General features: G+C 43.1%; 1 protein-coding gene across 2 annotated transcripts in view; it reads left to right on the plus strand.

The window, feature by feature from the left end:
- Positions 1-21786, plus strand: part of LOC144818695 (coronin-2A-like) — a 993991-nt gene that overhangs the window by 609594 nt on the left and 362611 nt on the right. For both annotated transcript variants that reach the window (XM_078676349.1, XM_078676350.1), the window contains one exon: positions 873-969. In XM_078676349.1, coding sequence (XP_078532475.1) covers positions 873-969 — 97 coding nt within the window. The remainder of the gene's footprint in view (positions 1-872; positions 970-21786) is intronic.

The raw sequence follows: 21786 nt of genomic DNA on the forward strand, positions 1-21786 counted from the left end.
AAATGCGATTTTGTACATACATACCTATTTGCGATTCTCAAATAGCGATTTCTTAGAAATCGCTATTTGAGAATCGCAAATCAGGTTGATGATACATATGGGCCTTAATGGCTAAAGAAGCAATTTGAAGCTCTTAAAAGAAGAGGAAAGAAGCCGATACTCCACGGAAGTTAGCAGCTATATAGACAACACTGCTCAATGGTACAACAAGCAACTGCAAAGAGCAGCTTTTTCCATGTTTTAAAAATGCTAATAAAGCCATTTGCATCTCTTAAAAGAAGAGGCAAGAAGCCGGTGCCCCACGGCAGTTAGCAGAAATATAGACAACACTGCTCATTGATACAACTAGCAACAAACAAAGATCAGTTATTTTCTGGTATTAACATTGATAGGTGATTTTCTTACAGGTGAGTTTGTCTTGTTCTTTTTCACACCTAGTTTAATTATTGTCATAAGCATGTTGTATATAAATAATTTTTTGTTTTAAGTCATCATTGGTCTTGCTGATAGTTTTACTTCACTCATGCTTCAAGACAGTATACTTGTTTTACTTCTTTTCCCAATTTCATTTTAAATTAAGTAGTTGTACTTGTCATGTTTTAAGCAAACTACCACATTTTCTCTGTTTTCTAAACTCTTGCTATATATAGTTGGCATTAGGCGAAAAGGTTGCAAGTACTCTGACAAAGGACATTGTTCCATATATGGAAGGACGATAAAAGCAGTGTTTATTCAGTCTCCTCTTTGTAATTTGTAATATCATGAAGTGAATTTGAAGTAGCAGTCTATTTTTAAAACAAATAGTTAATAAAATGTGACCCTTCCTTGCTAACGGATGTAGCATTCTCTGATTGTTTCCTTGTTGTCTTCAGGGAGATGGAAACATACGATATTATGAAATCAGCACTGAAAAGCCTTACATGAACTACCTGACTGATTTTCGAACATATTTACCTCAGAAGGGGATTGGTGAGTTTTCATTTCTTATTCTGTAAATATACATGTTTCTAATGGATTAAGTCTAAAACATGCTATTTTATAATGAAAAGATAACCTGACTGTATCCTTATCCACAATACTAAGTTCACATGAAAGTGCACTTTGAGCTTTAAAAATATTGCTTTGTACCTTGTGCTGAACTTTGGCAAATAGAGTGTGAAAATGTAAGAATTTATGTATGAAGTTTATCTGTTAGTACAACACATATAAAGATTGTGAAAATGCTGACATTCATCTATGAATGAAAATAACCAAAGAATATTACAGCAATACGTTATTTTATTCAGGTCTAGCCTGATAAATATATATGCCTCAAAGACCCCAAGAAAATATTTCTTTTTTCAGAATAAACAATTTGGCATACATTGATATATTATAAACATGCTTTGGAAAACAGAAAAGTTGCAATTTCTATTCAATTACAGATCGTGAATTTTCTGCAATGTTCCTCCTTGGAACTTAGATTCATTATATGGTTTTTAGGCCCAGCATGGTTCTACCAGCCAAAGCAATGTAATACAATTATCCTGGACTACAAGGATTGCAGTAAATGCTTCAACCTTCTTGTGAGCAAGTCTGTCAACGTTCTATCACCTTTTGACTGAATAATCAAAATTAAAAACATTTTTAAATATGTCTTTTGAAAATAATCAAATAAACTTGGAAAAAACAGCTGCATGGGCTAGGTGTGTATACGGAATTAGGTGATAATTGTTGTATTGAAGAAGGGTATATTAAGGGCACAGGATTTTTCTTTAAAAGGTTTTCACCTTATAATATACCCACGACTTAGTTCCTGGGAATGTCCCATCACTGACAAAACTATAGAGAAATTATTGCTTAGTCTTGACAACAGTGTCTTTGAATCATCAACAAACTACAATACTGTGGCAACATATTTAAGGGAAACATTTTTTTTAAGTGAACATAGCATTTTGCGATACGGTTGAACATAAACAAATGGTTTAATTGTGATTGCCTGGAAAAATTCTAACACATACCTAATAGTTATTGGCATCTCTGAGTAAAGTAAATTATTTTTACCAAATTCCCACAAGGAGAATTAATTCAAAAGTTTTAGACTTTCCTTAATTGCTTAAAACTTTGTAAGCAACCATTTTTTACATGTAAAACTTTGCTAGGTTTGATCTTAAAACAAAGCAGAGGTTCTAATAAGATGTCCTCGTGAGATAAATTATTGGACTTCCATTTGCTTTCTTTATAGTAGTGAATGATATTGCTAATTATTTGAAATAACCATTGATTCATAAATCATTTGAGCTGAGTATAGGAGAAGCACAGGGGTCAAACACATACATTCTTATTGAGAACTGTAAACACTACTTTATATCTTGTCTAGTCTTTCCTATCATAGCTGTGGTAATTATTTGAAAATCACTGTTGACAAATAAAAACATGTTTCTTGTTTGTTTTATATCATTATTCGCTGATTAGCAGTGCAATTGCTACAAAACTACATGTTTGCACATCTACATAAAGCTTAGGCCTATAAATAGATTAACTAAGCCCTTCCTTTTTTAATTTGAATATGATATATCCAAATGGATCAACTACCTTTTACATGGCAAATTGAAAATATTAGGCTTCAACCAAACCAGAATATATAATATTTTTTTGAGCTATGATTTGCTTTGGCTGTTTCCTGTTGCCTGTTGTTGCTGGTGCTGCGGGAGGACGGACCAACTCCCTCTCCGTGTTCCTAGCTGTCGCCTCCCCGAGGACTCGCTGGTGTGAGCGAGACCTGCAGTCGGCAGGCTCAGTCCAGCGCTCCCAGCTGGAGTCCTCAGGGTAAGAGGCCAGGGTGAAACTACACGCGCAACCCGGGGGACTGCGAGGACCAGCAACCCCTGCACTGACCAGCTGGTTCCTCTTCCCCCAGGCGCCACGCCCACAGACACGCCCACTGGCGATTTGGATAAAACATTCGTGACACCCGCTTCGCGGGCGCCACTCACTTGCTTTGGCTGTTTCCTGTTGCCTGTTGTTGCTGGTGCTGCGGGAGGACGGACCAACTCCCTCTCCGTGTTCCTAGCTGTCGCCTCCCCGAGGACTCGCTGGTGTGAGCGAGACCTGCAGTCGGCAGGCTCAGTCCAGCGCTCCCAGCTGGAGTCCTCAGGGTAAGAGGCCAGGGTGAAACTACACGCGCAACCCGGGGGACTGCGAGGACCAGCAACCCCTGCACTGACCAGCTGGTTCCTCTTCCCCCAGGCGCCACGTCCACGGACACGCCCACTGGCGATTTGGATAAAACATTCGTGACACCCGCTTCGCGGGCGCCACTCACTTGCTTTGGCTGTTTCCTGTTGCCTGTTGTTGCTGGTGCTGCGGGAGGACGGACCAACTCCCTCTCCGTGTTCCTAGCTGTCGCCTCCCCGAGGACTCGCTGGTGTGAGCGAGACCTGCAGTCGGCAGGCTCAGTCCAGCGCTCCCAGCTGGAGTCCTCAGGGTAAGAGGCCAGGGTGAAACTACACGCGCAACCCGGGGGACTGCGAGGACCAGCAACCCCTGCACTGACCAGCTGGTTCCTCTTCCCCCAGGCGCCACGCCCACGGACAAGCCCACTGGCGATACGTATATAAACACGATCCACCCCTCCGCGACGCGGGACGCGCGCGGGGCGGAGCACGAGACTGGACTGGGCCTGATCACTTGTCTCTTCCGCCCTCCTCTACATTTATCATCTTGCTGATTCTCTTGTATGTCCACCATGGCAAACCCCCAAGTTGAGAGACAGACTGGCCAAATCTAAATTGAAAAATGGCACCCTAGACGATTTTATCACTAGGACCCACACTGCAATTGACAATGAAATAACTAAAATCCAGCATAGGGTCTCTACAGAACTTGATGCCGCAAGAAGATTGTCTGCAGAGCTAACCGCTGCTAAAAAATCCTCCTTAGGGCCAATCGCATGGGCTAAAACACCTGAGCGTACCCATGGCACTCCTTTTGCCCTGATTGTCACACATGCTGACATTCATCAGCCGCAAACGACTAGTATACCTTCAATACAGGGGGGATCCACACCAGAACTCACCAACTTCCCACATCTACATCTGGGTGAAGTTGCCGAGCAAATGAAGGAAGCCGAGGAAGGCCCATCACCCGATGCGACAATCAATAACGTAATACCACCAAAAGGAGGTAATTCCCCCACGCCACAGAATGGACTACACAATAAAAGGAAGCGTAAAAACAACACGGCATATTCAAGGAAAAAGGCCAAAATAGCAAAGGCCCAGTTACCAACTAAGGTATCACCTCAGGTTCCCTCAGCTCAATCTCTAATGACCACTATTTTTCCTTCGGAAATGAGCTCAGAAAACATTCCCCCACACTCGGTAGTTATCCAAGAAAACAGCGATCTTACAATAGAAAGTGACACCACAGGAGCTCCGCTCTGTACCATTAGAGGGAAGGACGTTGAATTTCTGTCAATCGTCTGGGAAACACTTAAAAAACTTCTTTCCCCCCTTGAAGTGAGATTCACACATATAGAAACTCAGCTCCTGGAAATTGAAAAAAGTATTTTAAATTTGGCAACTATTACCATGCAGAATAATAAAACAACTTGTCCGCATGGAATTCCGCCCCTCATAGTACCATCCATCCCTATAATCCCACCAGTTGTTAACTCGTTGGCCCCTGAGAAGGCCAAGACTTTGGGACTAATCAATGCTATTTCACTTCCCTCCCCCACTGTTCCCTCATCTGCCAGCTCCATTGCTACTTTTAAGGCTAATCCAGTTCCAAAACCCCGGAGCAAGGTAAACACAAACGATCCGACTAATAGGGTAATGATGACCATTAACCAACAGGCGGCTGAAATTTTACCATCACCAATATCAGCCATGCCAGGCCAAAAGGTATCGCCCTCGTCAGGCCAGCTAAATCCGAGACAAAATGGCCAGAACCTTAACCATCCCTCATCTCAGAGAGCTAGCACTAATTACATACGCTCAAGGGGTTATGTAGATCTTCCCCCAGAGGTTAGCTCCTATGTTGCGGTGCTGACAGGGGTCACTGAATTGACGTACAACCAGCAGGAGACTTTGCTTCCTTAAAGAACAAGGTGATCCACTGGTTGGACGTCAACAAGCCAATACCCAACCACCTAAGGAGTAAAATCCTCATGGTGCGTAGGGTGCCATGGGTATGCACCACGCAAAAGTCAAGTAGTGGCGATTGCGTGATTGTCTCCTTTGAGGATTCAAAAACTGCGCACGCCATCTACTCCTGGATCAACCATAGCTCTAATTCCACAATAGTAGCCAGACCCCTCACTTATTTCTACCCACCCCGCCCCCACTTAAATCAGGGGGGGAACTGGAGAAGGATTCCGGAGAGGAACTGTATTTGGGGAGGGCAAAGTAATCATTGGGTGGATACACTTGGTGGCTGGAACGGGGTACCGATGTCCAATAGATACGGGTGCCTTGAGGAGGTGGATTGACGTCCACATTTGCCAGTTATCGTACCCTCACCACCCATCCTAACAAGCTCTCAGTTCAATTCAAAGGGTCAATCATTAACCTTCAAAACATCAAATGTATATACGGGTGGTCTAACCCCTCCTCTATTATCAAACCAGTCGGAGGCTTACAAACTGAGAGAAGGCCCAGGTAGGCGTAACACCAGCCCACCAAAGCCACTAAAACCTGAACCCCATTCGATCGATAATGACTGTCCCACCACATTATTTAGCCCCAAACTGAATAGTGTCCAAATGGACATTCCTCCACCTAAGCAACAAGGCAAACTCTTCGAAAAAGAATGCTCTCAGCCACCAGCCATTAATATCACTATAAAGGATCCGGGAGTAATTTCCATTCTCTCCTGGAATGTCGCAGGGTTGGCTAACAAAGTAGACACGCCTGACTGGGAGGAACTCCTTGAAGGGTATGATATATGTCTTTTTCAAGAGACTTGGGCAAGAGGAAAATATTCCCGGCCAGGTTTTGCCATTTTTGACACCCAAGCTAAATGGGGAGGAAAGGGCCGACCATCAGGAGGACTCTCGATCTGGGTTGGGTCCCATTTGGGTTGCAGGGCTACACACTTGGAAACCAACTCTTTGGACTTCCAGTGTGTTTCCCTCAAGTGGCCAGGCGGAGGAAAAATAACACTGATCAACATATATTCTAGACCAGTGGGGGTTGCAGCTACCTCGGGACCAGTCGAGGACTTAGCACAGTTTCTCGATTTACTTAATCTCTGCTCCCCAATAATTGTAGGTGGTGACTTTAATCAGCAATATGAACCGCTTCCCGAGCACCTGGTGGGTATATCTAGTGAAGAGGACGAATTGTGGAACATCCCTACCCTGACAGACCCACTGGTCAGGGCTTGGTCCCCACTTGCCACTCAAATAATGTCCCTCACGTTAAGTCATTCGCTGAGGGCTTGTAATGGCCGGATTAAAGGTGACATCCCGCCTAAAAATACCTTTAATAGATTGGGTTACGAGTCACGAATTGACTACATAATGGTCTCCACTAGGGACTGGGGGAAAGTGAAAGATTTTTGTGTGATTTCTAGACTCGATAGTGACCACAATCTGCTTTCACTCAAATTTGAGTTACAGGGCCGACAAATAGATAAGGTAGACGTTAACTCCACACCACAGGTGGACCTTGCATTATCTAGCAATAGGCGCAGAATTAAATGGGCCAAATTGCTGGAAAACCAAAATATCGGGAGACTTTACGCTCTAGTCGTCCCCGCCCTGGAAAAGGTTGAGCGCTGCATGCACCACTCAGTTAGTGAAACTCAATTTGATCCTGCAGTTAATTCTGGGGTATCTAATTCCCCCTTACATAAGCCTGCACACATGATGGAACTTGGTGTTATTCATTCCGAGTTATGCACTAACCTTGCAGAGGTGTTGAACCCAGTGGCCAAGCCGTATAAGCACAAGCAGAAAAGAGCCACATGGTTCAATGCTTCATGTGGGGCAGCAAAAGCTGCACTATTGAATTCACTTAAAGCGCGAGATAATATAAGTGTAATCAGGGAGAAACGATTAGCCTATAAATCAGTCCTCCGTGCTGCCAAAATAGAGTGGGATGAGGCGAACTGGTCTAAAATGACAGCTGCCCTTGCAGGCCGTGATTCACGGACTTTCTGGCAGATCGTCAGGCACGGCTCAGCTGAACCACTTGTAGCAGTAGAGTCCAATATAGCACCCTCAGTCTGGGAGGAACATTTTAAAAATCTATACAAATCGCATAGCAGCGATCGGCTGACTAGCGATTTTGCCGAAATGTTATACTCCTCTAATAACAGCGTAATTGACATGGATGGATTTAGTGTGGAGGAAATCACCATGGCAATTACGTCCCTGGCTGCTGGAAAGGCGCCGGGCCTGGACAGGCTTCCAGGCGACCTTTATAAACATGAACCAGAGATATGGGCTCCCTATCTTAGGGTGTTATTTAATTCTATTCTGAAAGGTTTGCCAATCCCCCCTACATGGCCGGGGGCTGAGATAGTCCCAATCTTTAAGAAGGGGTCTCCTCTGCTCCCGGCCAATTACAGGCCCATAAGCTTGATTGATGTGTCTCAAAAACTCTTTGCTAAGTTGCTGTCAAATCACCTACACGAGTGGATCAGGGATTTTAACATCCTTAGCCCTTTTCAGGCAGGTTTCAGGGAGAAGGTCTCTACCATCGACCAGGTCTTTCGGCTTGTCCTCATCTATTGGAAAACGGTGCAGCTGGAGGGTGGCAGCCTCTATACTGTATTCGTGGACCTGAGGGCAGCGTTCGACCTGGTCCCTCGGAACAAGCTGTGGGAGGTCCTTGCCAAACTGGGGGTCCCTGAAGGTTTGTTGAAAATGCTAATCCGCCTTCACACTAATAACTTCGCCCAGGTGAGATGTGGCAGAATGGGTGCACTGTCCGAGAGGTTCCCAGTTGGCAGGGGGGTAAGACAGGGATGTGTGCTTGCACCGACCCTGTTTTGCCTCTATGTCAACGGGGTCATCTCCCACTTAGAGGGGGTACCCAACTCTGATGCCCCAAAACTAGCCGCCGAAAGGGTCCCAGCCATCATGTTTGCCGACGACACTTTGTTGCTATCAAAGTCGGCAACGGGTATCCAGCGCACCCTAGACGGCTTTGTGGAATTCTGTGAGGCCCATGGATTGGAAATTAATGCCATCAAAACAAAATTCATGGTCCTTAATCCCACACAGAAATTCCATTTCAGCCCCAGCATTGCACACAATAGGCTTGAGAGAGTGAAGACCTTCGAATATCTGGGCATCGTGCTAAACGACAAACTTACCTGGAATACGCACCTGGAGAAGGTCCTACTTAAACTGACCCAACATTCGGGGGGCATTATGAAGCTTATGGCGAACAATAAATCCACAATCAGGCCCATCGGTCCTCCAATGCAGATTTACAAATCTCAGGCTAAGGGGGCTGCCATTTATGGGTCTAAACTCTGGGGCCATGTTGGAACATCAGTCCTCCTGAAGGTGGAAAACAAATTCATCCGTAATCTTGTTGGTCTACCATCTAGTACTCCTCTCGTCCCCCTTAGGATGGATCTAGGCTTATGCCCACTTGATGAAGATCTGGCCCTCCGCCCGCTGGCCTTCTGGCGCAGACTATGGACAACTCCAGAATTGGCCAGCTACAGACAAGGACTACAGGAGGTCCTTGCTATTCCGGGTGCTGGAAAAATTAAATGGCTAAATTTTATCAAATTGGAACTGGAGGGGCTAGGACTCTCTAAAATGTGGTCTGATCCCTTGCCCACGTGTCAACTTATTTCCAAAAAAGAGCTAGCCAAGACATACCGTGATAGCAAACTGTCCCTGCTTTTCAAAAAGCGTAAACTTGGGACTCTGACAGACTCCTTCATGTCCTTCAAAGCCAATTATAACTTTGAACCGATTCTGGATAAAGTCTACCCTTCTCTACTTAGGAAACTATACCTACAGTGGAGACATGGGTCCCTCCCTATCAGAACATTTACTACTAAATGGAGTGACGATGTAAGTAGTACCTGCCCTGCATGTGGAACCTCGGAAGAAACTGAACTTCACATCCTTTTTCTTTGCCCTGCCTACCGAGATATCCGCAAGTATTGGATTGTTCCCTTTTGTAGGAATTTGGGCCTTGCAAAGTGTATGGCCGCTTTTAGGGTCTTAAAAACTGACTTGACCGACTACATTGTGTTTGCGATGGCGAAGTACTTAGGTGCTTTATGGTCCATCAGAAGGAAATGTCTCAGGGCCAGTAACTGACTTACCTGCATACGGGTTATACCAGTGCAACTTGTTTTTTTTTTCTTTATTTTCTTTTTCTTTTTTAAAAAATTAAAAAGGCTGATTTTATTAATTTTACAAATTGCTGTAAACTTTTTATCAAATTCAGTTTTAAAATGTATGTTATAAACGTCTTTTATGGTAAAATTCTACCGAAATAAAGATATTTTGAATTGAATTGCAATGAAGAGAAGTTCACAACCTGTAGCCTTAATCAGGATTGGTTGACCCTGCCCTCAGAACCCACTCTCAATTTTAATTTGTTATCTATAATAAATAGTAGATTAACTTCAGAACTAAATTGAGCACCACATCATAAAACAATATAATAATAATATGTGATACAAGTCCTTAAATCTGCTGAATAAATAAAAATTCAAACATCAGATATATTTTCAGAATAAACACCAAACATGTACAGATAGAGCAATTGATAAATGCCTCAATCTAAGACAATTACATTTGAACTTTCAAACTCATAAGGCCTAGGAGGGACATTTATTTAAAACGTAGGGCCTCATTATGATGTTGGGCGGAAAGCCATCCAACAGTTCATTGGAGGGTTTCTGCCTGACATCAGAGGTTTCCGTCTGACCGCCATATTATGATACTGACTGTCAGAGGGAAACCCTCAGGGGAATACCACTCTGCTTTTGACGAGCTCACTGAGCCTGTCGGAGCGGCGGTCAGAAATGCAATCTAAAAATGGCAGCGGTGCCAGCCTCGGCTCCGCTGTCTGGATTACAATTTTGCTTTCCGCCTGCCCTTTCATGGCGGTCCGCACAACATTAAAAGGCAGGCGGAAAGTGACTTTGGTGGCCCCCACCAGGGCCCCATCCCACATGGGTCTCCAGTATGGGGCCCCCTAAACATCCCTGCACCATGTGGCAGGCAGGCACCGTATAGTGCCTGACACACAGTGCACGGATCTTTAAACTCTGCCAATGGCTCAGGCATGTAGGAGAGGACCTCCAAGCAATTAGCAGGGTGGGCCTATTTGACAACCCAATGAGCATCAAGGGTTCAGACAAAGGCATAGTAAAGAGTGAAGTACTAAAGCAATTTGCTGAGCAAAGATGGGCAGCTGACCTGAAGAAGAGGTCAGTTGAATAACATCTTCACCTGAGTACTACCTCAGATATTGAACCATATTTGCTTAAGACATCATGCAAACAAAGGTATTACCTGGTCATATTTAGGCTTGGGTTAACACATTTTTTGGTATCCTATCCCTCGAATCATTTACAGACAAAAATCTACTCCTGTGCCCCCTTAATACTGCAGCGTCACAATCACAGCAGCATTTGTTTTTCTTCTGTGATCTGTATAAAGCACAGTGTACGCACATATTGAAACCGCTATGGAGTCTTACACATATTCAGAATTGCAAAGTTGCATTGGAGTATCTCCAGCTGCTACAAACAGTGGAATTTTGTCACACTATTTATAGATTCATAGTCGCTGTAGTCAAGAGCAGGAGAATTGCTGGCAAGTAATCATATCCCTCAGTCTGAGTATTCTTATCAGTGAATTATACTTGGATTTTTTATATGTAATATTGTATTTTTTATACTATGGATTTTAACCAAAAATTTCACAGCTTCACTGTGACACTTTAATCTCTGATTACACAATCCATCAGGGTGTATTGTGTGGCTAAATCAGATTGTTATCCTGTAAAGACTTGTTTATTGCTTTCTTTATCTGTATTGATGTCTCTTCTTTTATGGTTTGTCTTAAACTGAATAACGTTTTCTGAGCTAAAAAAAATCAACTATTATTTTTATTGTTTATTAAAAGCCCAATTGAATGGTGAAGTTGGATTTTTAAGAAATATTTAGGAAAGGTAAAGTTTAAAAAGTTACATTTTCCCTGCCTGAAGCTCTTCAAGGCTAATGTGTATTAGTTCTCCAGTACCTGTCCAGTCAGTGACTGACCTCTAATGATGTGTGATACCTGTACTCAGAACAGTGACAATGGCTTGGCAGTGGGGAGTGTGTGTTTCTTTCCTTTGCAGTAAGGGTGCACTTAAGAACTTTATTAACTTGTAAGGGGTACTGCCTTTTCATAAGTTAATTTAAGGTGAGATTGGAGATGGCACTAAACCAACTGGGATGGGTTTGCACGCATGCTCTGCATAAGTGCGTAAGGATTCCCCCATTCTGGAATGAGGTGCATTGTGGGAATTTTTACAGTAATGCAAACAGAAACTGCTGCAAAAGTGGGTCGGGTCACCCATGGGAAAATGTACCCCATTGGTTAGGGAGATATCACACCCACCCACTAGCTTTTGCCAACCATAAAGCATCCACCACAGAACACTCTCTGGAGCTGTGGAAAAATGGAAAAGGAATTGCACCTAAACTTTGCATCCTGTGAGGAGACTGGGAGGGTTTTGCGTGCTCCCATTTGTATTCAAGAACAAGAAGTTGATTTCAAGAGTCAGGTGCACAACAAACTGCAAGATGCCTTTATCCTGAAGTGCCCAGCTGGCAGGAGAAACTGGAATTTGGAGTGGACCCTGCTGGTGACCTCTGCTAGAGTGAATCTTGAACCCAGAGTGCTGTTTCTCTCGTCCTAGGACCTCTGCTGTGTGTAACCAGCCTCTCCTAACGACTCAGAAAAGTTGCCACTTGGAAAGTTTTGGATTTCCAGAGGAGGACTGAGACCAACCATGCAAGTCAGTCTGCCCATGGCAAATCTTCACCCGTCTGAAGAAACAAGTTTCTCCTGCTTGGAGCTTCTCCACATATGCAAATTCTTTTCAGTAGGCTCCTGGCAGGAAGGTATTGAGCGTTGTGTAGCTCATCATTAGATACAACCTGCGACAATCTCACACTGGAGGATTTTGAACTCTGAAAAAGAGACTAAGGGGCTGATTAAGATGGCGGGAGGAGGTGCTGGCGGTGGCGGAAAGTGCCCTTTTCCGCACTCCATCAGCGGTCCTTGCGTCCGCCGTATTATGATGGGCATAGATTTCCCATCTGCTGCGGTGTTTCAGGTTCCGCCAGAAATCCCCTTCCGCACCGGAAGCGGATTGAGCCAATACCAAAGGACCGCTATGCAGAATGTGGTTACGACCGCCGGTCGAATCACGATGCCTCAAACAGCCCATCACGCCGCAGTGGGGAATCCGGCCATTCGGGGATAGCAGTGGCAATACTGCGGATAGCTCCATGTGTTTCTGACCGCTTGGAAAATGGCAGTCTTGGGCCTTTCCACAGCGATTCCGACCGCGCCAGACGGATTTTCAGCTTTTCGTGCAGTGCATCCTGGAATCGGACCGCCGTGGTAGGAATCTTCAGGCAGTGCATCCTAATCCGACCGCCGGTTTTGCCGCGGTTCCTGCTGATGGTACTTTTCTGCTACCACAGCGGTTGGGATGCTTTTCTGCCCGCCATCCTAATCAGCCCCTTAGTCCGAACGTAGAAATCCTGACTGGGTAACCAACAATACCTGGCTGACACGAGAACTTCCCTGGGAGCAAAATTAGAATTTTCCCGCCTGCACCAACGGCTTTAGTGTGACCTCATGCAGTGACTATCTGACTTCAAGAAGACTTCCTTGGACAATAGCCTGCAACATTTCCCGAATGAAGAATTCTTACTTCCATTTCAGTCTCAAGGTAAAATGTCTGACCAGGATGAACCTGATTGGTGTATATGACCCGTGCTTTGGGAAACAATCAAAAACACACGAGGGTCCCTGGGTTCAGATATTAGGGGAGGAGGCAGGAAAAAACACAGTAATCATAAACACAGGAAACCCCCCCTAAATCTAGATATATATTGGAGGCAAAAGCTCTAATCTATAAAGAGTGTAACAATCCCACACAGAGAAATTTTATTTAGAAAACATATTTATTTATTATTATTTTTTGAATTTTTCATTCATTGATTCAACAATCCTAATGACATAAATGTATGTACAAAATCCATTTATCAAATTATATGCGACACAACCCTCTCATACCCTCATTGCAACCACCAATCACACCCATCCAAACCATCATCAGTCATACCAATTCACAGTATATACAGACAGTTAATAAAAATATATATACACACCATAGAAAACAATTAACACAATTAAGGCAAGAAACAAAACAGAACAGAGCGCCGACGCGCGTTTCGGAACAGGACCGATATTAACCAATCCTTCGTCAGGGCGCAAATAATATCTTCTGTAACTACTCAGAACAAAATAATCAATACAATGAATGTAGACAGTTAGATTCAGGGCTGCCGCTTCAAGTCGTAATGTTCAGTCTGAAGACAATATCTGCGGGGACAGTACAACACACCATAAATATGGTCATTTATTACGATAAAGATTGCTGGAAATAGGAGAAACCAAGATGGAAAGATATAAGAGATTATAGCAAAGGTTTAAAAAAATATAGAGTGTATGAGAAAACACCATGTTAGGCCCGTGTACAGATAATGGTTTCCTAAAATACAGGAAATCAAGTGCAAAGTGAAGGGAAAAAACAAGAGAGAAAGTAAACCATTAAATATCCAGATATAATCCCGAGCAAAAAGAAAAAACTTCAAACCCCTAATAAAGGAAAAGATGCAACTGGCTGACACCATGCAATTAGAGACATGATAAAATTCAGTGATCTGATAAGTCCCAGTTCCAAAGCGTAAATTCAAAGAGAGGAGTACAGTAACATACCCCTATTGGCAGACACAGTAGAGCGTGGATGAAAAGGTTCAGGGGCAGGAATTAGCTCCTACGACTTGAGGACACTCTAAAAAACAAAGAATTAGTTAATAGAGTAGATGTCCTATAACTGAATTGTATACACAGATGTTCCTATGTACTTCATAAGACACGAGCGATACCAATAAAGGGGAGAACAGCCTGAGCTAAAGTGTCCTAATCCAATTAGGTAGCCTAGCCTATATCGAAAGTCTGGCTCCTATCTAGGTGTAATGAAGTGTAAAATTCTATCTGTTACCTCCAAAGAGGGCCAAACACATTAGAGTAACTACACACTTGACCAGTATTGCACTCACCAAAATAAACGTAACGGTGAATTTGGACCAGGAGTGGGTCTGGAATAAAAAATGTCACCCAACAGAAATTAAAGTCCACACATAGGCTCTTCCAGGCAATCACGAGTAGGTACACCTCCCGGTCTAGAGGGGGCAGAACGAAAGCAAATATATCAATAAATGTGTCGGAAGGCCATCATAATTACAATTAAACTCGATCACACAAAGAATAATCAGGGCACAGGGATCTCTACCTACCGAGCGGTGTAAAGCCCCGGGCGGACTTCTTAGCACCGTAGTACAGGAATTTAGATGAGAAGATCGAGGTTAATAAGCGTGGGTACGTCCAATCGATGGGCTAAAGAATTACAAAAAAACCCAGACAGAGTCAGCGATAAAGCAAAGCCGAGACTCCGAAACACAGTTCCTAAAGACGGAGTCCAGATAGTAAATCCTTACCGGCTAAAATAAGCGCGTCCCGCACGTCAAGTCGTCACTCAAGTCATCAGTATCCAACTCACGGGCCAGATCATGCGAAATGTCATACGGAAGGAGAGATTTAAATAAGCCGTAGCCCCGCTAAAATTAGATTGCGAGCACCTGGGGGCCGACAATGCGTCTGCGCAGTAATGAGGCTAGACAGAGGACTGTGTTAGTGAGGTAAGAAAGGCAGCGCTCGGAGGTGCCGTAATAGAGAAAGATGAAATACTTCAATTACAATAACTCCGAGTATCACGATGCACTTACATAAACGAGGCCCCAACACTGGGAAGCAAAATTTCAAGGTCGAGACCGAAAAAAAGAGATATCCTCGAATAACGAAATATAGGACAGAACATTACCAAGGAAATAATGCAATTAATGACCACTGCACCCAAGACGGGACAGAGCGAGGATACTGTTGGTAACAGACATAGTATTCAGATGATCTCTATTTAATTCCTCATGTTAGAGCATTCTGCCATGGGGTAAATTTGTTCAAACCACCTTCCGCAGTATGTAGAGTATAGATCCAGAATACCTCTCTTTTGGCTCTATAGCCATTGATGTTTTTATCGACAGGTGTGTGAGATCACTGAGGCAGTGCCGCTTTTCCTGCCAGTGGGCTACCAAAGGTGCTCCACTTTTGTTATTCCTGATTGCTGACTTATGTTCACTAAGTTGGAATCGGAATTCACGACTTGTTTCGCCTACATAACCCAAGGGGCAGGGGCACATAATTAGATAAATTACATTTGATGATCTGCAATTAGTCATTTCTTTTGCAACATATTTATTATTGCCCCATGTTAGTTCAGATGACACTATTGCTGAGTCACAGGCATGGCAGTGCCCACATTTATGGGTGCCCAGTACCGGATTGGATCCAGTGATGGATTTTTGTAGCACTCCGGGTCCTGCCATAGATTTGGAATGAACTAGATGATTTTTTAAGTTCTTATTTCTGCGAAATGCAAAAATCGGCTTAGGGATAACAGAACCTGTAGATCCTGAATTGAGTATGTGCCACTGGGAGCAGACAATTTGTCTTATTTGGTTGTTGTAATTAGAGTGGCGTGTAACACATACCAGTTTGGGTTCATTAGTCTTTTTCTCGTTGTTAAGAAGCGCATCTCTATTATAATATTTGGCCCTTTTGTAGGAGTTTTTAAGTAGTCTAGGTGGGTACCCCCGTTTGAGAAGTTTAGTTTTAAGTTCTTCTGCATGTAGCTCAAAATTGCGCATGGTCGTACAATTACGTCTCAGCCGCAAAAATTGGCTAAATGGTATTCCATCTTTTTGGCACCGAGGGTGGAAACTCTCATATCTCAAGAGAGTATTACGTGCTGTAGGTTTAACATACAGTGATACTTCAATTTGGCCATCTGACGCAATTATCCAGATGTCCAAGAATTCGATCCTAGTCTTACTTTTGTTGGTGCTAAATTTGAGGTACGGGTTACACAGATTTAACCATAGGGTGAATTGCACCAAATCTTCTTCCGGTCCGCTCGAAATGAAAAAAACATCATCAATATAACGATGCCATTGTCGTATATTTTCAAAGAAGGGAGCGATCTCGTTGTAAATAAATCGGTTTTCAAACTCACCCATATATATGTTGGCCACATTAGGGGCACAAGCTGCACCCATAGATACTCCTTGTATCTGCTTATAGATGGATCTATTGAATTCAAAGTAGTTCTCCTGGAGAACTGTACCCAAACATTCTAACACAAATAGGTTATCCAAATGGCCATTTGCTCTCTCTAGCGCCATTTTGACTGCTTCAAGTGCTCCTCTCTGGGGGATAGAGGTGTAAAGCGCATCAATATCTATCGTCACAAGTATATCTGTTTGATGATTGAATGTAAGACCTTCTACAATGCTAATGCAGTGGCCGGTATCTCTAATGTAAGCTGGCAGACTCAGGACAAGAGGTTTAAGAAATTTGTCCACATACTTCGACAGGTGTATATGACCCGTGCTTTATCATGGTTGGCCTCGAATTGTGCCTACATAAATGTTTCCCACAACCATTCATGTTTAGACCTTTTTGGCACTATTTTCCCTTACTCTTCTAAATTTCATATCTCTGGATCTTCCTATTAGATGTTTGTTGTTTTTGGTGTCATTTTGTTTTTTAAAGTTTACTCCATTTTTTAAAAAGTGATGTAGGATTTTTTATTGTGTTGTGTGTTTGAACATTTAACAGTTTTTTGGACTTTTAAATGCTTTAATGCTTTATTTTCTTTAAGTTAAACCTGTCTGCTCTGTGCCATAGCTACCAGGAGTTGGGCTCAGGTTTAAATTACTGAATCCTTTGACTAAACCTAACAGGTTAGTGATTTTATTGCATGTGGTGGACTTCAATCTACCCCAATTAATAATTAACTTTCTTACATGTAAGCACTGAACTTCGGTTAGTATACTAGTAAAAATGAAAGGTTCTGCATTAGAGTAAAGCATATTTCTTTGATAATCCTGAAACTACATAAGAATGGGCAATTGAGAAGAAAGCAGTAAATGGATACCACACGACAGAAGAAGATCTACAGGAGAGGGACCCAGTATCGTCCTCAGAGACCTTTTGGGGAGTGGTCAGGGAGAGGAAGCAAGACACAAGGAATAGCAATCCAGATTTAATAGAGGTGGAGGGCATCAATGCAGAGGATGTCACTCAAAGGCAGCACTTGATACTGCTGGTAAGAGAGGATCTAGATCTCCACACACACAGATGGTGAACTGAAATACTAGAAAAACAGAAACCTTGAGAACTGTCTTTCCAAACTAACCAATATAGTCAAGGGGGTGAGTAAGCTGAGTCACTGCAATTCAGGCATACTTACAATAGCAGAATGGAATAATTTCTTGAATGGGCTTATTTGAATCCCTATCTCCATCACAAATATCACTTACAGGAGTGTGGCCCATAATCCGAACAAGATAGATTAATATGTCAACTCTTCGACATTGGACATTGTGGGAGGCACTGAAGTTGGGGCCATCTGTTACCAATTAATTCTGTTGATGTGGAGCTAGTTCCCTTCATTTGATACTTTCCTTCTATTCACTACTGCTTAAGGAATAAATATGCAGTACGAAGTACAGTTGAATAGTTGTAGTTTTATAATAAACTCTGTACTGGGCAGGTGCGAAGTTCAAAAAACACCCTGTGGTATTGTAGGGAGATGAGGAGATGGACATTGTTCTGTTTTTGTCATCCAGGAAAATAAAACAAGCCCCTTTAAAGTGCAAACCACATTACCAGCCGTACAGTCTCTACAACCTCAAATAGACACCACATATGAAGAACATAACACCATCACTAATATTATTGCCGTGCAATGTGAATGGGTTAGGGAGTAATATTAAGAGGGAATTGGTTTCTAAAGCATTATAAAACCAGGTAACTGGCCTTGTGTTTCCACAAGAGGCCCACCTGAAAGGGTAAAAAGTGGTAATGTATTGTCATAAGGAAATATAATGTTTGAAGCCATTCAGGCTTTACCGCAGAGTCCAGAGGTGTAGCAAATAAAAAATCAACAACATTTCATTTCACAAATGGAAAGGAGAAAAGATGCTATCACTGAACATATGCATGCCCCCAAGTCTGTAGAACAACACATTACAAACACTTACCTGATTATTAGCGGAGGTACTGCAAGCATTTACAATAGTGGGAGGTGAAATTAATTTAGTTTTGGCTGTAAGAGAAGATAGGTTTTGCGCAAGCAAATGATAGGAAACCCAAATTGCAAACTGGAGGTCTTTGCCTGAGCAGTGGGTCTAGGTGACATTCTGAGACCAATAAAAAGGCATGCCCATCTGCACTGGTCCGCGGCGGGACAGCGCCAAGTGCCAGGACCCCTGGTTTTCCCACCAGCCAAAGCTACTCCAGGACAGCACTCCCAGAAACTGGCAACAAATGTCCCTCATGCTCTCTGTATAATTCCAATGCATCTTCTCGGTACCAGTGTGAAAAAATTTAGTTTTAGCTGTCACCCTGCCTGACAGCATCGACATGGCAAGGAGGTCGACCAGTTATTGACACGCCCCCATGCTAGCCTCAGGCTCCTAGATCATGAGTTAACCTGTCTGCTCCTCAATATGCGATCACTAATAAAGCACAAATATTAATTTACTAATCTCATGGAGTCAGAAAATCCAGATGTTGTGTTTTTAACGGAGAACTGGGTAGACCTGGCATCTGGCCCTGGTTTTAAAATAGTGATGCCTGAAGGCTATGATTTAATCAGAGTGGATAGACAACACTAGCGGAGTGGTGGAATTGCGATCATATACTACACAACCACTTTAAAGCCACTTTTAAGCCTCTTTCACATTTCAACTGTGAAGAGCTCTTGTTCAACTTAAAAAAATTCTAAAATATTTATTCCTACAATGGCCTTTTGATTTATCGTCCCTTGGTCTCCAGTGAGAACTTGATTTTTTCACTACTAGGATTCATGGAATCTTGAATAGAAAACTCCAACTTTACAATCTTAGGTGATTTTAACTTGCATCTGGAATGCAAGGGTGACAAGTATACAGAGCATTTAATGGATATTCTGTGGTGCTTTGACCTATCACAAAAGGTGAAACCTCCAACTCCTGAAGCCAATCACATACCTGACGCAATTTTTTCAAATAACCTGGATCTAGTAAATAAAAGTGGAAAAAGTCTGCCTATGGTCTGGACAGACCATAGGGTCATTATGCTTAAATTAGTCATCCACACAAAAAACACTCTAACTTCGAATGCACCAACAGAAATAAAATATTGCCCTTGGAAGAAAATTGATAACTTCAAATTAGATAAATTGCTGTGCGAGTCCCAACCAATAATATTTCATGATATTGACCAAGCATCTGCCAACTATGCTGATTGGGTAAATGTAGCAGTTACACAACTGGGTCCCCTAAAAAAAGCCAAATCTTAGGATTACGCCCCTGGTTCCATGGTATTCCCAGGAACTTAGACAACTCAAGCAGAAATGTAGGCACGAGGAGCAACGGTGGAGGCTGAATTATAGCCCAGAAGAAAAAACGAAATACAATACCTTTTTTCAATGAAAAAATGTCAACAGCCAGTAACTCTACTAATGAGCTGTTTAATATAGTGAAATCATTGTCTAATTTCTGTAATAAACATGTGGTTATTCCGGATCAACAGCTATGCATCAAACTAGCTGACTTTTTCCACTCTAAAGTAAGAATTTACTGCAGCGTCAGAGAGTACCGACTCACAATCAACAACAGAGTTGGTTGAGAATACCATCTCCTCTAAACCAGATTAATGCCCTCTCTTATTGAACACTTTCATAACACTCACTGAAGAGAAGGTAGCAACCCTTACTGAAACTTCTAAATCTAGTGCTCCATCAGATCCCGGCCCCCTCAAGTTCTTCATCCTGTATCTCAAACAATTTCATCTCACCTCATGCCACTTCTAAACAGGAATTTTATCTCTGGTTGTTTTCCAGTTACATGGGAAAAACGTCCATCTTGCCCCTTCTAAAGAAACCTTCACTTGATCAATTTAAAGTTGAGGAATTACAGGCCAGTCCCACACCGCCCTCTTCCTGCCAAGATCATCGAAAAGGGAAGAGCCAGCAATCTGCTTGATACATCACAGCATGGATTCAGACCCATCCTTTGCACAGTGTCCACCCTACAGACAGCCACAGAGGAAATCAGAGCTATTGTAGATGGATTTGGGAAGGTGGTCTTGAGCATGCTCGATCTCTAGCCTGCCTTTGACAAAGTTGACCATTCTATTTTGGTCATCCATCTTAAAAACATCGGCATTAAGGCTACGGCTCTAAAATTGACCTGCTCTTTTCTTTCCAACAGGGAGCAAGCAGTGCTCTGGGAGATTTTGCCTCTGCCCCCTTTTCCTTCCTTGTGGGGTTCCCCAGGGCTCCCCTTTGAGCCCTACCCTTTTTAATGTGTATGTTACTCCTATGATCAAACGTATTCGTTCATACAGGTTTGAAGTATTTTTCTATGCTACCGACACACAAATAGTAGTTTCTGTCTCCTCTGAGGCAAGAAAAGTGGCCAAACAATTCAGTATCGGTATGAGTAGCATCACTGACTGGATGCAGAATAACTGTTTAAAACTAACCTCAGAAAAAACAGAGGTGTTACTTTTTGGCAATGACACCTCTTATTGTAACACCACGTGGTAGCCCTCTAATGTTGAATCCCTCCCACTGCCTGTCCAGAAAGCTATAAACCTGGGAGTCATCTTTGACGCCACATTAGTGTTCAATGACTGCATCAATCGGGTAACATCTTCCTGTTTTCTCACTCTAAGAATATATTTTTTTAATTCTTCCCTTTCTCTCAATGGAGCTAAGAAATAATTGTCCTAGTTGTGTCCAAATTAGACTACTGCAATGACCAATATATAGGCTGCCAAATTCGCTTGGAGTATGGAGTTTGGCAAAACGAATCTACCAACCACCGGTGGAGCGGAGTTTGGTTCAATGTTAAAATTTAAAGTGGCCTAGGAATGGAGCATTAATGGCACCTAAGCTCAGACGATTGCGTCACAGGGAATGCCAATGTGTTGAGGATTTCACATGCAGCTATGTTTGAGCTCTCTTCCTACAGCGGGCAGGATGGGCACTGGTCACTCACTGGCTGGGCTAGTTTGAGTGGATGACGAAGCGGGTGGTGACAGACTGACAGCCTATTTGGGGAGGTCAAGCTGTGTAATATGAGAGAAGGTGCGTGGTGGAGGACATTGAGTCTGCGTCCAGCAAGAAGAGCCTAGAGCTGGACGACCAGGACACCTGTGGAATTGACTGGGACAACAAAGGCGAGATGGACCCTGGCAAGGGGTAGGTGATGTGCAGCGGCTCCGGTGGTGGTAGTGCAGGGCTAGCTGCTGCTGTAGCTGGACATAGTGGGACACACACTTTGCTCGTTCTGCCTTCATCCACTTTGTCTGGCAGCCTGGGCTCATGCCAGCGGGGTGCTGCAGTCCACTATGGCAAA

Source organism: Lissotriton helveticus, chromosome 2_1, assembly GCF_964261635.1.
Source record: "Lissotriton helveticus chromosome 2_1, aLisHel1.1, whole genome shotgun sequence".
NCBI classification, from domain to species: domain Eukaryota; kingdom Metazoa; phylum Chordata; class Amphibia; order Caudata; family Salamandridae; genus Lissotriton; species Lissotriton helveticus.